The 12,098-nt window shown below is 50.1% G+C and overlaps 1 protein-coding gene across 2 annotated transcripts in view; it reads left to right on the top strand.

Moving 5' to 3' along the window:
- Positions 1-12,098, top strand: part of GCN1 (GCN1 activator of EIF2AK4) — a 324,708-nt gene that overhangs the window by 81,614 nt on the left and 230,996 nt on the right. For both annotated transcript variants that reach the window (XM_033954090.1, XM_033954088.1), the window contains exon 14: positions 924-1,097. In XM_033954090.1, the coding sequence (XP_033809981.1) occupies positions 924-1,097 (174 nt within the window). The remainder of the gene's footprint in view (positions 1-923; positions 1,098-12,098) is intronic.

Raw genomic sequence — 12,098 nt, 5'->3', positions numbered from 1 at the left:
TAACAGTGTTTTCCCTGAAAGTTACTTGATCATCTCCTTTTGGAAGTGAAGTTGGTGTTTTATACTATTTTTCTTAAGTTCTTAGTTAGTTCCTGTGTGGCTATTCATCAGACTGATTGTAGATGGGACTGCACAGCCCATTTGTACTACAGCCAGATGCCAATGTCTCAGTCTCCATCTGCTGGCAGAGGAATGTAATCCATCCGTTCTGTGCCAGTTTGGAGGGACTAAAAAAAATGAAAATTAGCAGGTAGAAACCTAATTTCTCCTTACCACAGCACTGTGTATTGTTTATTCTGACAATGCATACTTTTGAACATAGGAGATCTTGCATAGTTCATAAAAACTAACAATCAGAATAGAAAGCTTAAAGGACAAATGACTTAGCTAAACTGAAATTGCAGTGCAAGGCCATGTTTCTTATAACCTCCTACTGCATAAAGCAAAAGTCCTTTATCTGTTGAATCTCCTTTGTATGTTTTCCCTTTCCCTTCCGCTTCCACCCTCCTGCCCCTGTTAATATCAAGTTGCCCGCCCCCCAACCTCCCCCCAAAAAAACAAACAAACCTGGAACCTGCAAAAGGGATGCAACTCCCCTACAACTACTTCCAATGTCAGCTAAATTATTATGAGTTAAGTACTAAACTTCGGGCCATAGGAGGAGGAGATTTATATCGGGTTTCTGGACCAACAAAAATTGCTTTTGTGTTAAAAGGTCAAACAAGCTCTTCATTTCTCCATTAACATAATGTGAGGTAGCATACCATGCCAGCCTGCTAGTGTAGCATTCTAACTTAGCATTTACTGCTTTGAGTCTTGAGGTGCAGGAGAGAGGAGAAGACAGTGACCATAAACTATGTTGGATTAAATTGGTTTAATGAAAGAGATCAATAAACATAACACATATTTTTGTTTTCTCTTAGTTCATGAAGGCACTTTGGTGCATGCTGTCTCGATTCTTACCCTCTGGTGTCAGAGGTTCACTACACAGGTGCCCAAAAAATTGACTGAGTGGTTCAAGAAAGCTTTGAGTCTTAAAACTGCCACTTCAGCAGTGAGGCATGCATACTTGCAGTGCATGTTGGTCTCCTTTCACGGTGAGTCTGCCCAGCAGCTATAAACCCAAAATGTGCTATGCCAGGTGAAATGCTTTTTAGTAATCACTTGAAAACGATCCTTTAAATGTGAAAATTATTAGCGTTTTGAGAGTTATTATGTTGTGGTGCTGGATCAGTTTGTATCGTGTGTTTATGGCTGTTCCTGACCCCATTGCTTTGTCACTTTATTTTTTGGGCTGATTCCACTTTCTCAGCAGAAGAAAGAAGGAGGATCTGTGCATTGGCAAAGCTTGTCAGGGAAAAATAGAAGGAAGAATTGTTAAGATTTAGGCTGGGCTGTTTATGGTGTGCTGGTTGAAATTCCTGAGTTCCAAGAAGGAGAGAGAGAGAGAGAGAGAGAGAGAGAAGGAAAGACAGGATGAAGCACGTGGGAAAAAACAAGCAAAAAAAAAATCTGGCAAAAGGAAAAGTTTGGAGGGCCAGAAAAAAACTTCCTTTCAGGTTATAGTTGGGAGATTTTTGCATTACATTACATTACATTAGTGATTTCTATTCCGCCATTGTTAAATAATTTAATGCATAAGGCTGGAACAAGAGAGGGTCCAAAAGGCTGGAGAAGAGCATATGTTGTACTGCTCCACAGAGTGGTAAAGAGGAGGAAGAAAAAAAACTACAGACCTGGTAGTTTTTTAAAAATATTGTTTATTAAAAAAAAGATTGGATCCTTCTTCCATGTTCTCAAGAATTCTTTTTTAGCTCTTTTAGCTCTAATAGCTTCCTTTACCTCACTTGTTAACCATGCCGGCTACCATTTGGTCTTTATTTCCCCTTTTTTAATAAGAACATAAGAATTGCCGCTGCTGGGTCAGACCAGTGGTCCATCCTGCCCAGCAGTCCGCTCACGCGGCGGCCCTCTGGTCAAAGACCAGCGCCCTAACTGAAACTAGCCCTACCAGTGTACGTCCTTGTTCAGCAGGAACTTGTCTAACTTTGTCTTGAATCCTTGGAGGGTGTTTTCCCCCATGACAGACTCTGAAAGAGCATTCCAGTTTTCCACCACTTTCTGGGTGAAGAACTTCCTTAGGTTCGTATGGAATCTATCCCCTTTCAACTTATAGAGAGTGCCCTCTCGTTCTCCCTACCTTGGAGAGGGTGAACAACCTGTCCTTATCTACTAAGTCTATCCCCTTCAGTACCTTGAATGTTTCGATCATGTCCCCTCTCAATCTCCTCTGTTTGATGGAAAAGAGGCCCAGTTTCTCTAATTTTTCACTGTACAGCAGGTCCTCCAACCCCTTAAACATCTTAGTCGCTCTTCTCTGGACTCTTTCGAGTAGTACTGTGTCCTTCTTCATGTACGGCGATAAGTGCTGGATGCAGTACTCCAGGTGAGAGCATACCGTGGCCCGGTACAGTGGCATGATAACCTTCTCCGATCTGTTTGTGATCCCCTTCTTTATTATTCCTAGCATTCTGTTTGCCCTTTTCGCTGCTGCCTTACATTGCGCGGACGGCTTCATCGACTTATCGATCAGAATGCCGAAGTCCCTTTCCTGGGAGGTCTCACCAAGTACTGCCCTGGACATCCTGTATTTGTGCATCACTTTACACTTGTCCATGTTGAACCTCATCTGCCATGTCGCAGCCCATTCCTCAAGCCTGATTATGTCACGTTGTAGATCTTCGCAATCCCCCTGCGTCTTTATTACTCTGAATAACTTTGTATCGTGTGCAAATTTTATCACCTCGCTTGTCGTATCTATGTCCAGATCGTTTATGAAGATGTTGAAGAGCATGGGTCCAAGCACCGAGCCCTGCGGCACCCAGTTGGTAACGCTCTTCCAGCCCGAGTAGTGTCCATTTACCTCCACTCTCTGTTTCCTATGATCAAGCCAGTTTTTAATCCATGTTAGTATTTCACCCTCTATTCCATGGCTTGCAATTTTCCGAAATAGTCGTTCATGCGGAACCTTGTCGAACGCCTTCTGAAAGTTCAGATATACAATGTCGACCAGTTCGCCCTTGTCTATCTACCTGTTCACTCCCTCGAAGAAGTGCAGCAAGTTTGTCAAACAAGATCTGCCTTTGCTGAAACCGTGCTGGCTGGTCCTCATCAGACCCTGTCCATCAAGGTGATCAATGATGCGGTCCTTTATCAGCGCCTCTACCATCTTTCCTGGTACTCTTGCTATTATTTTTTCCCCACTTTTATTCTGGTTTTTTTTTTTCTTTCTTTAAGTGCTCTTTTTTCTGTTATCATTGATAACAGATAAGATTATGTGCTCCTTGATAGCATGGAAGGGCATAATCAAAAGATATGTCCCCGGCAAGATGGTTGAAGCACTGATCAAGGATAGCATAGTCCGGCACTTGGACGCACACGACTTGATGAAACCCAGTCAACATGGATTCAGGAAAGGGAAATCATGTTTGACGAATTTACTCCAATTTTTTGAGACCGTGAACGAGCAAATTGATAGTGGGAAGCCGGTGGACATAATATACTTGGACTTCCAGAAAGCGTTCGACAAAGTTCCACACAAAAGACTTCTCAGGAAACTACAAAGCCATGGCATAGAGGGGGATATACAAAGATGGATAGGCAAATGGCTGGAAAACCGAAAGCAGAGAGTGGGCATAAATGGGAAGTTTTCCGGCTGGGAGAAAGTGACTAGTGGTGTACCCCAGGGCTCGGTACTTGGGCCGATCCTTTTTAATATTTATATCAATGACCTGGAGGAAGGAACATCCAGTGAGATCATCAAGTTTGCGGACGATACAAAACTATGCCGGGCAATCAGATCGCAGGAGGATAGAGAGAAACTCCAGAGCGACTTGTGTCGGTTAGAAACATGGGCGGAGAAATGGCAGATGAAGTTCAATGTGGAGAAATGCAAGGTAATGCATTTAGGCAATAAGAATAAGGAACACGAGTATACAATGTCAGGTGCAACTCTGGGGAAGAGTGAACAAGAAAAGGACCTGGGTGTACTGATAGATAGGACCCTGAAGCCGTCGGCACAATGCGCGGCAGCGGCAAAGAAGGCAAATAGAATGTTGGGCATGATAAAGAAAGGAATCTCGAGTAGATCGGAGAAAGTTATAATGCCGCTTTATAGGGCAATGGTCAGACCACACTTGGAATACTGCGTCCAACATTGGTCTCCCTACCTAAAGAAGGATATAAAACTGCTGGAGAGGGTGCAGAGACGAGCGACAAAACTGGTGAAGGGTATGGAGAAACTGGAATACGAGGACAGACTTATAGCACTAGGATTGTTCTCCCTTGAGAAAAGGAGACTGCGTGGGGATATGATCGAGACCTTCAAAATACTGAAAGGAATCGACAAAATAGAGCAGAGAAGATTATTTACATTGTCCAATTTGACACGGACTAGAGGACATGTAATGAAGCTAAGGGGGGACAGGTTCAGGACAAATGTCAGGAAGTTCTGCTTCACTCAGAGAGTGGTTGACACCTGGAATGCCCTCCCAGATGAGATTATTGCAGAATCGACCGTCCTAGGCTTCAAGAGCAAGCTAGATGCATATCTCCTTAAGAGAGGCATATAAGGATATGGTGGACTATAAATTACGCCAGGTGTACACCTGGCAGGGCCTCCACGTGTGCGGATCGCCGGACTTGATGGACCGAAGGTCTGATCCGGAGATGGCAGTTCTTATGTTCTTATGTAAGTCCGATTCGGATGTATGGTGCCAGACGCCCAAACTTAGCAGTGGGAAAATGTCCATTCTCAAAAAATATGTGTAAAATATTTTTTTTGAGAATTGTCTATTTGTACGGGCAGGCTATTGTTTGTCCAGACCGCCAGGTTGTCTGTCTTTATGCCACATTTTTGACCAAAATTTTGTCCAAGTCCCAAATGTCCCAAGGGAAGCTGTGAAAAGGAGTGCTCTTTTTGCAAGACAATGTACCTGCTCACAAGGCTAGCAAAACGATAGATATTTTGACACAGTTAGGATTTCAGTGCATAGACCATCCATCCTACTCACCAGATCTTGCTCCATCTGACTTTTCTGTTTCCAAACCTTAAAAAGAATTTGAAAGGGCACAATTTTTGAGCGATTCGGAGGTGACTGCAGCAGCAGAGCAGTATTTCAGTGACCAGACTTCAAAGTATTTTTAGAAGGGTGAAGAGTCTTGCTGCCAGAGCCCTTCACATGCTAACTCCAGAGAATGACACGGAAGTACAATGTATTTCTTAGAAGGGTGAAGAGTCTCGCTGCCAGACCTTCACATGCTGACTCCATAAAATGACATGGATGTGCAATGTATTTCACAGGCAGACAATATTTTATTTGAGAAGAATATAAAAAAATTAACAGCAAAACATGCTAACAAAATTTATCCCAGGATAAACAGGCAGCCTATTCTCAACCTGTGGGTGATGTCATCCACGGAGCCCCGATGCAGACAGTTTCGCAAGCTCTGATTTGCTTGCAGAACTTAGAAAGTTTGCGACTGCCACACCGCGCATGCGTGAGTACCTTCCCACCCACGCGTCTCCTCAGTTCTCTGTTTTCTGCGGAGCAGAGAAGTTGTGTTTTTGACGCTGTGTGCTAGACTCTGTTCTAAACTTTGTGCCTTCTCTCACCGTGGCTCGTGTTTTCTTATTTTACAGGGTCGCTGTGTTTCTTGTGCGTTTTTCTTTTCTTTCATTTAAAAAAAAAACAAAACAAAACTTTAATTGTATTTCTTTGTCACGGCGGGGCATGTTTTGCGGCCTCTGCTGCCGGATTTCGATTCTTCTGAAGCCATCTTCTCACCTATGTCCAGGCCAGTCACAGGCTTCAAAAAGTATAACTGTTGCCAGCGCGCAATCTCCCTCACTGACCCACATTGGTGGCGTGTTCAGTGTTTGTGACTTGACCATCGTCCGGAGTTGTGTGCCCGCTGTGCTACCCTTCAACCTCGACCCCTCAAACATCATCGAGTTCAGCTGAAAAAGCTTTTTGGCGGTATGGATCCCCTTGCCCCGATCTCGACCTCACATCTGGTCAAGCTTACCGGGATTCCGCCTTCTGCCTCGACCTCGGCCTTGTCCTTGATCAAGCCTGCCTTGTTCGATGGGACCTCATCCTTGAGTAAATCTGCTAAGTCTTCACCTGACGAGACGCTTACCTCGCTGCCTCCCTCAGGTCAGGTGCCAGCAGTGATCATCAAGAAGCTTAAGCATGTCTCCAAGTCGAAGAGTCGTTCTTCCTCTTCTTTCTCGGAGGCAGTGGCTCCATCAACAGTCCCAAATCCTCCAGTCTCGGAGTCACGCTTGGAGGCTCTGATCAAGACCATTTTGGATCGGCAGTTGGGCAAAATCCTTGCCAAACATACTGCTGCCTCGACTCTGCCTCCTGCAGTCCAGCCTGAGCAAGGCGTTGAGTCCTTGGCTGTACCTCGAGCTGCAATTCCTCACTCTATACAAGGAGTCGAATCCTTGGGAGTACCTTGAGAGGAATCCACACTCAGTATGCAAGGAGTCGATTCTTTGCGAGTGTCTCGTCTGGAGCAAAAGCACGCTAATCAAGGAGCCGATTCCTTGGTAGTGCCTCAAGATGCTTCTACACCAGGAACTCAATCTCTAGTGATGTCTCGATCTTGATCTCCAGCCTCCAGCCCTTGTTCCTTGTATAAGGCATTGCCCTTCCCGAGGCATAGGGCCAAGACTCCTTGACTTTCTTCTCAGCGAGACCTGCATGGTTTGAAGCACAGTTCTCCACACCAGTCAAGGCATCTATCAAGGCATAGATCTTCTCGCGACACGTCTCGCCTTTCTACACCTCGAGGTTATTCGAGGCTTTCTACTCCGAAGTCGAGGACGCCTCCTCCATCTACTTCTCCTGCGAGGGATTCTTCTCCCAGTGAGCCATCTATACCTGCATATTCAGATCTCAGGTGTGAGTACTCCAAGGAAGCTTTGCCCTCGTTCTCTGCTCTTCAAGCGCTTTGAGGTCAACTTCCCCTTGAAGTCAGCCTACCTTGGAACAGATCTACGTCAAATCAGTAAGGAGCTCAAGATTAATTTGGACTCTGATTCCAAATACACTACTGAGTATTTGGAAGAGATGTGTTTGTCTTGACCTCCTGTGGAGTCTCTCAAAATATCCATTAATAGACTCCTCTCTCAAACTTTTAAGAGGAACCTTGAAACACCTTATTCCATTCCTACTGTTCCAAGCAAGCAGAATGGTCCTTTGCAAGGGCTTCGAGAAGTCTCAATTATCACAACAGTCCCTTCTCGTGGAGTCCTCTTTGAAAAGTGAGATAAAAAGGCTGCTTCTTTAGCACTCTCCAGACCAGTAGAGGTTAACTTTACGAATGGGTATATATCTAATCATGACCAGCAGGTGGAGACTGAAAACAAAACTTTGGGACAGTATATACTATCCTCCCTTCTCTATTTCCCTCAGTCTTCTTTCAGTCTCCAGCAGGTGTTGAGTGATCTGTACCCATCTCTCTTGGTAGGGCTGTTGGAATTTGTTTAGGGGTTTATTGTCCCTGTTTTTGGCCGGACGGAGCTTGGTCGGGCCCTGTTTGGGGGTCCGTCCGACCTCGGGGGTGTCAAACCCGGCGGGTCACGAGCGGGGTCCCTCCCCCCACTTCCTCCACCTCCCCACATTTTTTTAGAGGAGCCTCAGCAGTAAGCCTTGCCCCCTAAGTCAAGCAAGGCATATTGCTTCGAGAGCCTGTGGAGTCTGTTCTGTAAAAAAAAAAAAAAAATAAAATAAAATAAAAAATCCTGAGGTAGTGCTGGTCTGAAGGGTTGTTTCCCTTTAAGAAAACTGTATTTTACTGTATTTTTTCATGTAACCAGCACTTTTTTATAGCTAGGTCGCGTCTGGAGCAATTGTGCCCTTCTCCGGGGGAGTAGGCCACAATTTTAGTCCAGCCGCGAGGCACTCGCGGCCGGCCTGAACTCGGCGGTTTGGGTCGGTGAGGTGGTGGAGCTCCGTCGGCAGCGGCTGCAGGCGCCCAGAGCTCCCCGCCGATGGTGCCTCGCGAGTCGGCTTGGAGCAGTGGGGAAGCCCGGTCTTCCACAACCGCCCACGGAGGGATTCCCCGAAGGATTCCCTCTCAGCTGATTTTTTGACAGCTGATGCCGACTTGCCTGTCTTAGCGGCTGAGACTGTTCAGTCTTCTCAGCCGCTACAGGCCATGGAGGGAGCATTTTTGGCGGGAACTTCGCCATTTTCTTTGTCTGGCCCCTCCATTTTGTCTGCAACCTCAGGTGACCTTCCCCCTGTATGGCGAACACAGGGGCAGGTTTCAGCATGGACCCCTGCTGGGGCAGGGAGTCCCTGGGGACCCCCAGGGGTTTTTTGCCCCCAATTTATTTTCTTTCTTTGTGCGGACTTTTGGGGGTCCCACGTGCGCCTGGGGGGTTTCGGGGGGGGTTTCCCTCCGCGCCCCCTATGGCTTTGCCTCCCTCTTTTCGTTTGGCGTCCCCTCTTCCTCCTCCCTCATCCAAGCGCCCGCGGGGGGGCTTGGATTGCGAATTGGTGGGCGGAGGAGCGTGTTGGCCTGGTTGAGGACCTGGCTGCTTTGGCGGGCTTCCAGGATCCTCTAGAGGGGACGCCTGTTGGCAGCGGGGCGGCGGGTTTCCCGTCTTCCAGAGCAGATGCGTCCGTGGTGCGCTTTTTTATTCAGAGGGATGAGCTTTTAGACCTGTGTAGCAGGTCTCCTTGGTGCTGCATTTTTGCAGTGGCGCCGCCGGAGACCCCGCGTATGGGGGCCCCTCTGCTTCAGGGGGTCTGTCCTGGTTCCCGCTCTTTTCCTGTGCGTCAGGATTTGCGGGATTTTGTGTTGGCGCAGTGGCCTATGGGCGCAGTTTCGTTTGGTGTGCGCCTTGGCTCTTGGGTATCCCGTCCCGGAGGGAGGTAGGGCTACCTTAATTTCGCCAATGGGGAACGCGGTGGTCTCGGCACTTCCTAAGCGGCATACCGTGCCTGTTATGGACGGTTCTGCTCTTAGGGTCTCGGAGGCGCGTGCGTTAGAGACTCTTCTTAAGTATGATTTTGATGTCTCTGCCTTTGGGGTCCAGGCGGCTGTTTGTGGGGAGCTAGTCGCTCGCGCCGTGTTTCGGTGGGCTGAGCGTGTCCTGGATCGGGAGTCTGATGACTGGTCTCTAGTGGATCAGGAGGTAGCGAAGATTGCGATGGCTGCCTCGTTCCTCTCAGATGCTCTTTATGACTTGGTGCGGATTTCGGCTAAGTCTATGGCATGGCCGCGCGGCGTATTTTGTGGCTGCGCGCTTGGGCGGCGGATTCTGCGTCCAAAGCTAAGTTTACTAAAGTTCCCTTTAGGGGGTCTTTTTGTTTGGAGAGGAATTAGATGAGTTGATTCAGACTCTGACGGACTCGAAGGTGCCCCGTCTGCCTGAGGACCGTGCCCGCCCTGCGTCTAGGTGTGGGGCTGCCCGGGGGCGTTTGTGGGAATTTCGCAAGTATCGCCCGGGGCGTGGGGCTGCTTCTTTCCCGGCTCAGGGTTTTTCCCGGGGTCGGTTCTTCCAGCGCATGCAGCCCTTTCGGGGGGCCCGTCGGGGGGCAGGGAATCCCTCCGCCGGTTCCCCCGCTTCCCGTCCTGCGCAATGACTCCTTGCCGGCGCCCCCTTTGGTTCCGGTGGGGGCCCGGCTGCGCAAATTTTTCCCCAAATGGGCCGAGATCGCGTCCGATCAGTGGGTCCTTGAGGTGGTGCGGGACGGTTACGCTCTGGAGTTTACCCGCTCTCTGCCGGACCTTTTCCTCGCTTCTCCATGTCAGACTCCATGGAAGACGCAGGCTTTTCGTCAGACCCTTCAGCGTTTGCTAGATCTCGAGGCAGTGGTGCCGGTGTCCCCTACGGAGTGGGGCACCGGCAGGTACTCCATTTACTTTGTGGTGGCCATAAAGGAGGGGACCTTTCGGCCCATCCTGGATTTGAAAGGGGTCAACAGAGCTCTCAAGATTCCGTCTTTCCGCATGGAAACGCTGCGGTCGGTCATTCTGGCGGTTCAGCCGGGGGAGTTTCTTACGTCTCTCGATCTGACGGAGGCCTACTTGCAGGTTCCAATTCGGGCCTCTCATCAGCACTTCCTTCGCTTTGCGATCTTGGGGCGGCACTTTCAGTTCTGTGCGCTTCCCTTTGGTCTGGCCACGGCTCCTCGGACGTTCACCACGGTAATGGTGGTCGTCGCGGCAGCCTTGCGGTCGGTGGGCATCCTGGTTCACCCCTACCTGGACGACTGGTTGATTCGGGCAAAGTCGTTGCAGGAGAGCTCCCGGGTTACGGCTCGGGTGGTGGAGTTTCTCCGGTCGCTGGGCTGGGTGGTCAACCTTTCCAAGAGTCGGTTGGTCCCGGCTCAGCGTCTGGAGTGCCTTGGGGTTATGTTCGACATCTCCTTGGGGAAGGTCTTCCTTCCAGAGGCCCGGGTGAGCAAATTGCAATCTCAGATTCGCCTGCTTTTGGCGTCCCGGGGTCCTCGGGCGCGAGATTTCCTCCAAGTCCTGGGGTCAATGGCGGCGTCCCTGGACGTGGTGAGGTGGGCGCGGGCCCACATGCGTCCTCTTCAGTATGCTCTGCTCCGGAGGTGGTCTCCCCGGAGGCAAGATTTGGATGTTCCGGTTCCCCTGCGAGGCTTGGCGCGCTGCAGTCTGCGCTGGTGGCTCCGGACCCCTCACCTGGTTCAGGGGGTGGGTCTGGATCTCCCGCAGTGGACGGTGCTCCTTACGGATGCGAGTCTCCTCGGTTGGGGGGCTCAGTTTATGGGCCACTCAGCTCGGGGCACCTGGTCCGCGGAGGAGGCCTCCTGGTCGATCAACGAGTTGGAGACCAGAGCGGTCAGGCTGGCGCTGTTAGCTTTCCACTCCCTTTTGCTGGGCAAGTCGGTCAGAGTCCTGTCGGACAATGCCACGGCGGTGGCTTATGTCAATCGTCAGGGGGGCACCAAGAGCACTCCTGTGGCGCAGGAGGCGGCTCGGCTCATGGTTTGGGCGGAGTCCCATCTTCTGGACCTCTCGGCTTCTCATATAGCCGGGGTAGAAAATGTTCAGGCAGACTTCCTCAGTCGTCACTTCCTGGATCCAGGAGAGTGGTTTCTCGGCGCCGGAGCGTTTCGGTTGATAGTGCAAGATTGGGGGCAGCCCCTGATGGACCTGATGGCCACGAGTGGCAACGCCAAAGTGCCCCGCTTCTTCAGTCGTCGCAGGGAAGGGCTGGCCGAGGGTCTGGATGCTCTGGTCCAGCCGTGGCCAACGGAGGGGCTGTTGTATGTGTTCCCTCCTTGGCCGCTGGTGGGCAGAGTGCTTCTTCGCATTGTTCACCATCCGGGTTTGGTGGTGCTGGTGGCTCCGGATTGGCCTCGACGTCCGTGGTATGCGGATCTGGTGAGGCACCTGGTGGCGGTTCCTCTTCCTCTGCCTCTCTCGGACGACCTTCTGATGCAGGGTCCCATTCCCTTGTTCGACCCGTCTCTCTTCTGTCTTACGGCGTGGCTCTTGAAAGGGGTCGCCTTAGCAAGAAGGGATATTCAGACAAGGTGATCGCTACACTGTTGGGGTCCCGGAGGCTTTCTACCTCTCGGGCTTATGTGCGGGTTTGGCGTCTCTTTGAGGAATGGTGTCGGGCGCGGGGAGTGACCTCTTTTCGCGCTTCTCTGCCTAACATTCTAGAGTTCTTGCAGGATGGCCTGGATAGAGGCCTGGCTTGGTCTTCTCTCCCGGTTCATCTTGCGGCCCTGTCGACCTTTCGAGGGTTGGTGTCAGGTCAGCGTTTATCGGCTCTTCCTGATGTGATTCGGTTTCTGCGGGCGGCCAAGTTGCTTAGGCCTCCCCTACGGCCCTCGGTTCCCTCTTGGGATCTTAATCTGGTTCTCTCTGTTTTGGTGCGCCCGCCTTTCGAGCCCTTGGACGACTGTTCTTTGAAGGACCTTACTTTGAAGGCGGTCTTTTTGGTGGCCATTACTTCTGCTAGGCGTATTTCTGAGCTGCAGGCTTTCTCTTGTAGGGCTCCCTTCTTGGAGTTGTCTAGGGAGCGGGTCGTCTTGCGG

This window comes from Geotrypetes seraphini, chromosome 8 (assembly GCF_902459505.1).
Source record: "Geotrypetes seraphini chromosome 8, aGeoSer1.1, whole genome shotgun sequence".
Classification (NCBI taxonomy): Eukaryota; Metazoa; Chordata; class Amphibia; order Gymnophiona; family Dermophiidae; genus Geotrypetes; species Geotrypetes seraphini.
Note: the sequence above shows the minus strand (reverse complement) of the source record. Positions and strands in the feature narration are given on the sequence as shown.